This window comes from Alosa alosa, chromosome 23, assembly GCF_017589495.1.
Source record: "Alosa alosa isolate M-15738 ecotype Scorff River chromosome 23, AALO_Geno_1.1, whole genome shotgun sequence".
Taxonomy (NCBI): domain Eukaryota; kingdom Metazoa; phylum Chordata; class Actinopteri; order Clupeiformes; family Clupeidae; genus Alosa; species Alosa alosa.
In genome coordinates this window covers 1440521-1453020 of record NC_063211.1, presented here as the reverse complement: position 1 = coordinate 1453020, position 12500 = coordinate 1440521, and the positions used below count along the sequence as shown (strand labels likewise).

Here is a 12500-nt window from a genome sequence, read left to right as displayed (position 1 = left end):
GTTTGTGTGTGTGTGCATGTGTGTGTGTGTGTGTGTGTGTGTGTGTGTGTGTGTGTGTGTGTGTGTGTGTGTGTGTGTGTGTGTGTGTGTGTGTGTGTGTGCATGTTTGTGTGTGTGTGTGTGTGTGTGTGTGAATGGAGGTCATGTGGTGACAGTATGGCTTCACTGCAGTTACACACACAGACCCCATTAAATGGAACAGCACTGAAATCAACCCAGCTAATAGCTATCTAACGAGCTAATTAATGGGACCTCAACCAAAGGAAGTGGATTACAGTCGATGCTGCTCCCTATAATTGAGGAAGTACAGAGGGTACAGGCTTTCACTGAACCTGACCAAAAGAGTTGGAGTGAAGAGCACAAACTGGGAGATGTGAGTCTACCTGTAACGAGCCTGCATGCAGTCACATGGAAATTTGAGGAGACATCCTTTGCATTCTTAACTTATGCCACTGTAGATAGATAGATAGATAGATAGATATACTTTATTGATTCCTAGGGGAAATTCAAGGTCACAGTAGCATACAGACAACACACACACATTCAATAACAGCAGAAAAGGTAATTAAAAGTATATAATATAAAAAAACACAACTAAGCAATAAGGACTGTAGAAGATAAAGAATATACTAAATATACAAAATGCAAAGTATACTAAATAAAACTTAATCAAAATCAATTCTAAAAAACAGTATCCACATAGTGGGTGAATAATCAATCAGGTGCGCTTGCAATGACTGAAGCAGGGACTGAGCCTGTGGTTCTCAGTGCATATAAGGTAAGGTAAGGTGCTCTTTGTGAATGAGTGTCATGGTGATGGTGCAAATGAGTAAGTCAAACAGTGTAACAGTGCAAGAATAAAGTCTATATATCTATAGACTTTATAGCTATAACTATATTAAGAAAGGTATGTGGCATGGAGTGAGGCAGAAGACAAATGTAAAGTGACTAGTGGACAGACAGTTCAAGACATAGCGTAGCGTATTTATTTCTAGAGCAAAGCACCATGGATGCATAGCGTCTGTGTTGTTGTTCTAATGTTCTTCCACACGGTTACATGGGTTCTAATGTTCTTCCACACGGTTACATGGGTTCTAATGTTCATGGGTTCTAATGTTCATGGCTCCATAGCTCCCTGTGGAGCTTCTTTCTGTTCCCGGAGCAGTTGCAGTGTCGGCCGTCCAGGTTGGACATCAGCTCTGTTCCCGGAGGAGTTGCAGTGTCGGCCGTCCAGGTTGGACATCAGCTCTGTTCCCGGAGCAGTTGCAGTGTCGGCCGTCCAGGTTGGACATCAGCTCTGTTCCCGGAGCAGTTGCAGTGTCGGCCGTCCAGGTTGGACATCAGCTCTGTTCCCGGAGCAGTTGCAGTGTCGGCCGTCCAGGTTGGACATCAGCTCTGTTCCCGGAGGAGTTGCAGTGTCGGCCGTCCAGGTTGGACATCAGCTCTGTTCCCGGAGCAGTTGCAGTGTCGGCCGTCCAGGTTGGACATCAGCTCTGTTCCCGGAGCAGTTGCAGTGTCGGCCGTCCAGGTTGGACATCAGCTCTCTTTGCTTAATAGGGCAGAGTGGTTCGATCACGTTTCTTCTGGATGAGCACATCTACCTCGTGGCTATTAGTTTTAGTAGCAACCCCACACTGAAATATCTGTTATGCACCTGATTACCAAGTGTACACATTTACCAGTCATTGCGGTGTGTGCATTTGTGTGTGTGCATATGTGCCATGGAGGTGTGTGCATATGTGTGTGTGCATATGTGTGTGTATATGTGTGTGTGCATATGTGCCATGGCGGTGTGTGCATATGTGCCATGGCGGTGTGTGCATATGTGTGTGTGCATATGTGTGTGTGCATATGTGCCATGGCGGTGTGTGCATATGTGTGTGTGCATATGTGTGTGTGCATATGTGCCATGGCGGTGTGTGCATATGTGTGTGTGTATGTGTGTGTGCATATGTGTGTGTGTGCATACGTGTGTGTGCATATGTGCCATGGCGGTGTGTGCATATGTGTGTGTGCACACGTGTGTGTGTATATGTGTGTGTGCATATGTGTGTGTGCATATGTGCCATGGCGGTGTGTGCATATGTGTGTGTGCATATGTGCCATGGCGGTGTGTGCATATGTGTGTGTGCATATGTGCCATGGCGGTGTGTGCGTATGTGTGTGTGTGCATATGTGTGTGTGCATATGTGCCATGGCGGTGTGTGCATATGTGTGTGTGCATATGTGTATGTGCATATGTGCCTTCTCAGTCATGCTTCTGTCTATGACAGCTGGCTGTGTTTGTACTGGTTATCTACACATGTGTACCTGTGTGCATAAATATGTTCTTGTGTGTGTGTGTGTGTGTGTGTGTTTGTATGTTTTTTTTCTGACCTTGTAGATGCATGTGAGTGTGTATGTGTGTGTATGCATGTTGTACGTGTTTATACTGAGTGTCAGAGTTGTTGCTGGGTTGCGTACCTGCCTCCACCGTGTGTGTGTGTGTGTGTGTGTGTGTGTGTGTGTGTGTGTGTATGTGTATGCATGTTGGTTGCGTACCTGCCTCCACCACGTTTGTTTGTGTGTGTGTGTGTGTGTGTGTGTGTGTGTGTGTGTGTGTGTGTGGGTTGCGTACCTGCCTCCACTACGTGTGTGTGTGTGTGTGTGTGTGTGTGTGTGTGTGTGTGTGTGTGTGTGTGTATGTGTATGCATGTTGGTTGCGTACCTGCCTCCACCACGTTTGTTTGTGTGTGTGTGTGTGTGTGTGTGTGTGTGTGTGTGTGTGTGTGTGTGTGTGTGTGTGTGTGTGTGTGGGTTGCGTACCTGCCTCCACTACGTGTGTGTGTGTGTGTGTATGCATGTTGGTTGCGTACCTGCCTCCACCACGTGTGTGTGTGTGTGTGTGTGTGTGTGTGTGTGTGTGTGTGGGTTGCGTACCTGCCTCCACTACGTGTGTGTGTGTGTGTGTGTATGCATGTTGGTTGCGTACCTGCCTCCACCACGTTTGTTTGTGTGTGTGTGTGTGTGTGTGTGTGTGTGTGTGTGTGTGTGTGTGTGTGTGTGTGTATATGTGTGTGTGTGTGTGGGTTGCGTACCTGCCTCCACCACGTTTGTTTGTGTGTGTGTGTGTGTGTGTGTGTGTGTGTGTGTGTGGGTTGCGTACCTGCCTCCACCACGTGGTCGATGGTGGGGAAGCGTTTGCAGACGGCGGTGCTGACGGAGCGGAAGATGAGCAGCGAGGTGAGGTTGACGTAGCGCATCAGCGTTCGCCGCAGCAAACGGCCGTGCTCGTCACGTCCCTGCACGCAGCTGGAGATCAGGAACATCAGCCGGTCCGGCCACGGAAGGTTCTGGAACTGGTTCCACCAGCGGTTCACCACCAGTGTTACATAGAACCCTGAAGAACAGCAGGAAGTGTTAGATCATCACTCTGAGCGCAACAGCAGCAGACCATAATGATTAGACCACAGTAATATGAGTAGGCTGGCAATATCTCCATGGTCGATTGTCAGCGGTCATGTTGTCATTTCAAACATCCTGCTTATTTAACTGTGATCCATGACAACACAAAATGCTGAGTCATCTTTACAATGTTAAGATGACTAAGATATATAGAGGGAAGGTGACAGGAAACTGAGATTATATGAGATGCTATGACATCAGAGTATTTCATGCGAAGGTACCAATTGAAGTATTCCAAAGCCATTATAGGTCTCACAGACAGGCCACGAGACAAGCCAACTGTATCATGTTATTCTTGAATCCATATTTTGTTATCTCATTTATTGTTTTATTGCATATGCTCTATGTACAGAACTAAGGGTTTATTTAACGACTAAATGGCATCAGCTATCATCTGTCCATCTGTTTTCTCTCCCTGTCTCTCATTCTCTCTCTCTCTCTTTCCTTCTCACTCTGTCTCTCTCAGACACACACACACACACAAACACTTATTATTAGTAATAATTAATTTGGTGACTTCCAGTAATAGATTAGATTGTGTTGGTTTCACTTTCATAATCTAATAATGCAACAATATAATAATAATACTACTTAAAGTAAATGCTGGTCAAAACATTACCATGCAAAGCAGAAACGCTATTTACACGTGATGACCAGAAATACCAACATCTGGTCTTGGTCCAAGCGAGACCAATCAACATTTGAAATTCTTCTTGCAAATCATGAACTCTGCATCCTCCAGGCTAAAGAGGAGTGGGGCCATCCAGCTTGTTAACAGTGCAAGGTTCAAAATCATGATACAGGGGTGGTACGGGCTAGCCTGGTCCTTACCGCCTGTGACTATGTTTCTCTTCGTCATGCATACATGCGAGACCGAAATCTAATTTTGGGCGGAAGTACGCAGGATGGTAACGACCAGGCTAGGTACGGGCTGCTTGCCCATCTACAAATGCAGAATTAATGCTGAAGTGCTGAATGGTATATTCAGGTTTTGGAACATATGCTGCCACATAGACAAGATCTTGTTCAGGGAGGGCCTTGAATGTTTTAGGAAGAGAATGCAAAACTGCTTTCTGCACACATGAGTCTGCTGAATCAGGACCTGTTGCATTTGGTGCACTATGAAATAGAAAACATGACAAAGACACCAGACTGCTAAGCATCTGAAATCCTACATTGGGCAAGAATGGGGCAGCATTTCATTCTGAACTCTCCAGCAACTGGTCTCCTCAGTGGCCAAATGTTTACAGACTGTTGTTAAACGAAAAGGTGATGCGATGCAATAGTAAACATGCCCCTGTCCCAACTTTTTTCAAACTTGTTGCTGGCATCAAATTCTCAATTAAATATAGGGGTTTACATGATTTACAAATCATAGCATTCTGTTTTCATTTACATTTTACACAGTGGCCCAACTTTCTTGGAAACAGGGTTGAAAACAGAGATGAATAAATTCTTAACTGAGAAACAAATACATACAGTAAATAACTCAGATCACAGGTATGAACTCTGAATCATTTACAATCCCCCTCTCTCTTAAAAGGGCTCAGAATGGAGTTAAACGGCAGCACTGTCATGCCTGGCATGTGTGTGTGGAGATCCAGTGCATCACCTTGTCACTGACTGGCTGGGGCAGGGATTTAAAGGTACAGTCCACAATTCTGTATAAAAGGTTTATGTTTGAAATCAAATTACACTCCAGGCTTTCGTGCTTTTGAAGCAACGTGTTCGTTGTTTAGTATGCGTCCACTTTGTTTCTCGTTATGTACGAACACCAGAGTTTATCTGAGCGCGTGGGCCAAATGGACAGCCATGAGGAGTAATTTGCTGAATTTGACAGAAAAGTGAACTGGATTAGAACCTGCAAAACTCCCTCCCCCTGTGCTCCCTCTGATCAGAGCTGTTTCCACAAACAACCATGATGCACCTAGAGGAGAGTGATCAACATTCTCTATATCAGAGGTCTCTGGTGAAGTGGTAGTGCCTGCAGTTGAGAGACCCACCTCTACCATGAACCTGGGATGTTTCCCACTTCAAGAGTAGCCAGTTGTACTTACCCAGGAGTATGTTTCCCACTTCAAGAGTAGCCAGTTGTACTTACCCAGGAGTATGTTTCCCACTTCAAGAGTAGCCAGTTGTACTTACCCAGGACAAACGTGACTGGGATCTGTTCTGCGTATTTATCACAGTATATGGACACCTTTTCAAAGAACCGCTTCTGGGACTCCGTCAGGACTAGCCTAGGGATGAACAAAGTATTACACTCGTCAGGACTAGCCTAAGGATGAACAAAGTATTACACTCGTCTCTGAATTCTTGCAGTTTTTTAAGTGACGATTTTTAAAGGTTGTAAAATAATCGGTGTTAGTGCAGTTAGTGCTTCTGCTTCTGCTCACATTCAGTTTTATTGTTGTATCTCAATTAGAATATCGTAGGTCTTGACCCCCTCTTCACCTGCACCAGCTTAAAACTAGATGTACCGCAGAGCGGTACAAAATATGACCGCCGCCCAGTCCAGCACATTTTTTCCACAAAAATAAATCACGCTGAAAGGCCTATATGATTCTAACTGTCTCACTAAATTGGACATGCGAAAAAGGAAAAAAAAAAAAAAAAAAAATCTGACTAAACCTATATGACCACACGGCTTAAGCTCTTGTGATCATAATAAATAGTTGTAATGCAAATCGAGATGTTACATACTCGAAAGAATATGACAATAGTAATTCAGGTTGAACAATATGGTAGACCTGTGCAATTATTCACTTCAAGTTATAGCCTACAGTAATGTAATTGTGCAATGTGAAAATGCATAATGCAATATTGGAAAAGAGGCAATAGAGTTGATAGTTCTAAGTAAAATGTAAATACTTAAGCAAAACATTGTATCAACATAATATTGAAGCAACATCCTTATGACACAAGAATACAATAAAATGAAAACCATTGTCTAGGTCTATCTCTTACAGCTCCTCTATAGAAAACTAGAAATCAGAGAATTATCATTGAAGGCAGCTTTTAGGTCAGTGGCCATTAATAGTATTGGAGTCAAGGTCATCAGGAGAGGTTTTCATATAGGCTACAACTGCATTACCACGAGGCAAAAAAAAACAAAAAACTGGTAACTAGCATTCCAGTTACTTGTTCTGTGTATCTATAAATATTATCAGGATTAGCTTACCACAGCTATTGTGTGTTGTAGCCAAGAATTAGAAAAAGAGATCGTTATAGTAATAGTTTAAACACAAATCACAGGAATGAATGAATAAACAACTCGACCTGGTAAGAAGAAATATTTAATTACCTGTATATGATACTTAATATGGTATATAAAAGTGCAAAAACGAGGAACTCCCGATACAGCAATTTGTAGATGCTGCCTCTCCATCGCAATAAAAGTCTATGAAAGCCAAAAAACGTGGCATTGGCGACCTTACTGGTGTAGGTAACGGTCATTGTCTTTAGTCAACAACAGCAGCAAACAGACGGTAACGCGAAGTTTTACATCTTCTGCACCAGTGGTCCTCTCTCCCAATTGGGCGCGTGCTGAGTATGACAACTTCCCAAAGATGTAGCCCGTCTGGCTAAATTAAAGAGGTGCGTGTGCGTGTCACAGCTAGACAAGCAGTGAATCCACTCGAATAACTTGCTGTAATCTCAGCAGATATTCACGTTGAAAGTTGTAGGACCTAGTCGCCTCCTGAGAATAGATGCTGCTGTCATGTCTCCGGTGTGGGTGGCGCGTGGAGCAGATGGATACCCTACTACCCGGGAGCGGCCCTCTCGTGAGTGAGGCTCACTGGGGCGGCGGGCTGGGAGAGGTGACACGGGTTTCCACATTTAGCGGGCAGTTTTGTGCCAACTAGGCGAATGTCTGTCAGAAATACTCATATATTTGCTGACACTGGCCTGACATCAGATCTAGCAAATGAAACCAATTTATTTTTACCACTATCCTCACCGATTATTTTGATAACTTATCCGGAAGACTTATATCTTCGTTACGAGTACGTGTCGTTATGAGTGTTATAAATAACAGTGTGTGATATTTAAGAGGAGCAGTTGTTTGAGTGTCATATTGTGCAACTCTCTGACCATACCTGTCAAAACGGGAGATTTTTTTTCGGGGGGGCTCAGTGTTTATACCGGATCTGTGTTTGCATATGTAATACGTTTCATACACGTGTTTCAACACTGCATTTGGGTCGTTGCCATTACCTTACGCATGCCAGTTATGTATCCCCAGCTGCTATCCACCAGCTGCCTACTTCCAAAACTCCAAAGCTGCTTGCTGTCTGATTTGGTTCCGAGGACACAAGTTCAGTGTATCAACAACACTCATTAACAGTTTATGTGATGTGTTAATCAATTAAATGTTCAACAATTTCACAACTGCTAGTTCTGGAGTAGGCCTAGGCCATTAAACTAGTCCGCTTGCTTACGACGAGACTCAGGCTGCTCAATCGGCACCCGCTTTCTTATTATGACCGCCGCGCAGCGAAGCATATAGGTTTAGTCTTTTCTTTTTTTTCTTTTTCGCATGTCCACATTTCCGTCAAGGATTCCCGGGACACTGAAAAACCGGGGTACACGAAACTTGGTGGGCATGTAACCGCACATGGATAGCATGGACCCAGATAGCAAGGTGACATTGATATGATGTTGATTTTCCATCCAAATCATCATTTTGGTTGAGATTGAAATCTCAATGGTAAATAGACATTGAATCAGCATTACAATCCTGACAAAAACCCGACAGTGCATGAATATCGATAAGAGAGATATCGAAACAACATTGGTTTATAGTTTATGTTGCCATAATCGATAGAGCATCGATACATAGTTCACTAAAAGATATTGAAAAGTCATGGATTTGTGGTTGACTGGGAAATCTTAACGTGGTGATTGAAAAGTAGTGGATTTATAGTTGACCGCGCGACGTTTGAACTGTCCAGTTCATTTTCAGCAACAGTTCAGTCAGACCAACGGGGGTGTTCAGCTCTCTGTCAAGTTCACTCCTCCTTAATGGTAAGCAAGCATTTATTTATCAAACGATAATGTTTTATTGTAAAAGTGTACTACATTAAATTCGGTCATGTTTACAGTCTATGTACATCTTACTGTCAGATTTACAAACTGATTCAAATGCTAGGCTAGCTAAATTTACTTGCTGTTGTCAAATTAATGTTTAGGCTAACTTACGTTATGGCAGTTCATCATAATGTTAGGTTAACGTTACTCGGCAGTCTGATTTATAATTAAGTTACAGTTTATTATACTCATGATAATAAAATATGAAGTAGTGCTAGGCCTACCGGTAACGTTAGCTTCTAGGCTGTCAAAATTATAGGCTGAAGATGTGCTGCTGGTTTACGTGGAGATTTAGCTAACATTTATGTAACTCCTGGTGATCATATTTTTGTGAGTTTAATAGGCTAACTTTACCAATACTGATATAAGTAAACTTTAAGTCATATCTGACTAGACTGCTATCATTAACCGTTCATTGGGCAGCAAAAGTGTTGGACGAACAGAGCTGCCGAATGGCTAGTGCTGCTAGCAAACCGCGGCATGTTCAAACTTTACCAATACTGATATAAGTAAACTTTAAGTCATATCTGACTAGACTGCTATCATTAACCGTTCATTGGGCAGCAAAAGTGTTCGGACGAACAGAGCTGCCCGAATGGCTGGTGCTGCTAGCAAACACGGCATGTTCTATGAGCTCACCCAGCTTGCGAAACTGAATTATTCTAACACTATCTTCAGCCTGGCATTTTGACAGCAAACTCAACAAACATATAGAATATATATTCTATGATTATTCTAAGTTTCAATTATAAGTAGCCTTCAGTTGAACATATTTTATCTAACACTGTCTCTCTTTTTCTTCTGTTTCTGTTAGGTGCCACTTCACTCTGCTACTGGATGGTGGAGGGCTAACTGCCGAACAATTGGTCTATGAATGCTATACTGAATGGATGGCAGGAAAGCACAACACACGTGAATTTCTAAATGAAGAAGAGTTAATAAATGCACTTGATTTTCAAACTGATAAGTTGTCTGGTTATTTATGCACGATTGTGTAGCCTAAACCAGCCATACTAGGCCTAGTCAAATTTATCCTGGCTGTATATAAAACAGGATGTGAATTTCCCAATATTTTTCCAGATTAAAAGTGGTTTACTGAGGTTTAATATCAATTGAAATACCATTGAAATCGCATTGATCTTTAGTTTGGTTGTAATTTCAACGTTGTTTCAATATTCATTTTAATTGAAATACCATTGAAATTCCGTTGATCTGTAGTTGGAATTTCAACATTGCTTCAATATTAATAGAGGGTGCAAAATGTTATAGGATCAATGTTGAAGTGCGACGTTGACTCAATGATTTTAACATTGACAAAATAATGTTGATTTAACATAGAGTCAATGAGTAATTGCTATCTGGGGAACCATCGTTTTTCGTTTTGATCTGTAGCCCCCAGCTGGACTGGACCCCCGAAAGGAGGGTAGGGCAGACACAGTTTTCTGTGAATATTTCGAGAACCGTAGGGTTTAGGAGGACCATTTTTTTTGTATGTTGATCTCAAGGGGCCATGTCAACCCATTCCATAACCACTCATTTCATGTATAGCGCCACCTAGTTAAACACAAAAAAGTAAAAATGAGGTGTTGTAATCGCAGGTATCTGTGACCTAACATAGTCAAAACTGCACAAAATTGGAAGTGTATGATCATTATGACACCCTCTGAATGCACACCAAGTTTCGTGGAATTCCGTTCATGGGGGGCCACACAATAAATTAATTTATGTTACTATACACCAACTGGCCTGTAGGTGGCCGGAGACAGTTTTCTGTGAATATCTCGAGAACCGTAGGGCCTAGGAGGTCCACCTTTTTTTTGTATGTTGGTCTTAAGGGGGGCATGTCAACCCATCCCATTACCACTTATTTCATGTATAGCACCACCTAGTTAAAAATTAAAAAGCAAAAAATTAGGTGTTTTCATCACAATATCTCTGGCTGACATGGTCAAAACTGCACGAAATTGAAAGTGTAGGATCATTATGACACCTTCCGAATGCATGCCAAGTTTTGTGAACTTTCGTTCATGGGGGGCCTTACAATAAAATGATTTATGTGTACATTTAGTGACTGTACACCAACAAGGATTTCTGGGACACTGAAAGACCGGGGTACACGAAACTTGGTGGGCATGTAACCCCACATGGATAGCATGGAACCATCGTTTTTTCGTTTTTGATCTGTAGCCCCCGCTGGACTGGACCCCGAAGGAGGGTAGGGCAGACACAGTTTTCTGTGAATATCTTGAGAACCGTAAGGCCTAGGATGACCAATTTTTTATGTATGTTTGCCTCCAGGGGTCATGTTAACCCATTCCATGTGCACACATGTGCATAAACAGATACACACGCACACACATACATTCACAGTAATCATCATTATGACACATACTCACACAGTAGACATATGTGCGCATGCATGCACATGCACAAACACACATCGCGAGACAAACACACAAGCACGCACACACACACACACACACACACACACACATAAACATAAGCGTGTGCGCACACATGCACACAATTCAAAATTTCTCAGAATTATGAACAGGCAAGATGGGGGTGGGGTTGTATAAAATTAATTTTACATGTGAAATCTATGAACTAATCATGTTTTAGTACTTGTTGTCTAGCAGATACCAGTAAGAATTGAGTGTGGACAATGCAATTTAGTGAGACAGTTAGAATCATATAGGCCTTTCAGCGTGATTTATTTTTGTGGAAAAAATGTGCTGGACTGGGCGGCGGTCATATTTTGTACCGCTCTGCGGTACATCTAGTTTTAAGCTGGTGCAGGTGAAGAGGGGGTCAAGACCTACGATATTCTAATTGAGATACAACAATAAAACTGAATGTGTTTTGGGTTGCCAGGTTTTGACAAAACGGTTGAAATTGAAACTAAGTGATTGTGTATGTGTAGGGTGTATTTCATAACCTGGCAATAGCCAGATGAATTTCGCTCCGCCTAGCTCCACTCATCCATCTGGAACCGATCCATTGAAGTGTTGCTTCAGAAGGCTGGGCCTAATCAAAAAATGCTTGCATATGATTGAATAAGCCACTTGTCCGTCATCTATTGACGTGCTACTTCAACCACTCACATCGAAGCCAACCCGTGGCGCTAATAACAGACTCACAGTCGCTTCTACGCTATGTCACATCTATGAAACTCCCGCCCTGCGTCCTGATTGGCTAAACCATAAAGTTGGTTGGAGAAATCACTCTCAATGGAAGAGGTCCCAGATGGATGTGAGTGAAGCTAGGCGGAGCTAAGCGGAACGACATTCATCTGGCTAGGGTCAGGTTATGTATTTCATACACAATCTGGTAACCTGGGAGATGTCAGACTAATAGAAAAAATGAATGTGTAACGTGCTAGCCTCCCAGAATGCAATGTGTGTAAATGCTGGTTTCTGTAATATCGGTTTTAGTTAGTGTAGTTGCGTTTTCCTTGTCATGTATGTGTTAGCTTGTGTAGTCTTTCTTTAGGTTTTACCTCATGTTTTTACCCGGTGTATTGTATGTGACAACCCTGTTTGTGTATCGTGCTTGTTTTATTGACTTCCCTTGTGTTTCCTATGTAATGGTGTCTTGGTCTATGTGTTTGGCTGATTCCCGCCTTCACTAATAAACCTTTTGATTGGACAACTGTGTGTGTCGCTATCAAATCGTTACAAATGGATCAATGATTTTAAAATGAAGTTTGATGGCCATGCAAATTACGGGAGTTTTCCGGGAGAAATAACAAAACGGGAGGGTGCTGGGAGATGACCTTGAAATACGGGAGAAATAACAAAACGGGAGGGTGCCGTGAAATACGGGAGAAACCGGGAAAAACGGGAGTGTAGATTTTTAGTGACAGAGTTTTGCCGTTGATCACCATGACAGCAGAGTTTTGCCGTTGATCACCATGACAGCAGAGTTTTGCCGTTGATCACCATGTCTACTGCTCTCATTCGCTC

At 42.6% G+C, this 12500-nt stretch overlaps 1 protein-coding gene across 1 annotated transcript in view; it reads right to left on the bottom strand.

Moving 5' to 3' along the window:
• Positions 1 to 7415, bottom strand: part of LOC125288255 (bestrophin-3-like) — a 24716-nt gene extending 17301 nt beyond the window's left edge. Inside the window, exons 1-3 of the mRNA XM_048234456.1 lie at positions 6749 to 7415; positions 5590 to 5684; positions 3146 to 3379 (exon numbers count right to left, since the gene is read on the bottom strand). Coding sequence (XP_048090413.1) covers positions 3146 to 3379; positions 5590 to 5684; positions 6749 to 6900 — 481 coding nt within the window. The 5' untranslated portion in view covers positions 6901 to 7415. The remainder of the gene's footprint in view (positions 1 to 3145; positions 3380 to 5589; positions 5685 to 6748) is intronic.
• Positions 7416 to 12500: the final 5085 nt, after the last annotated feature.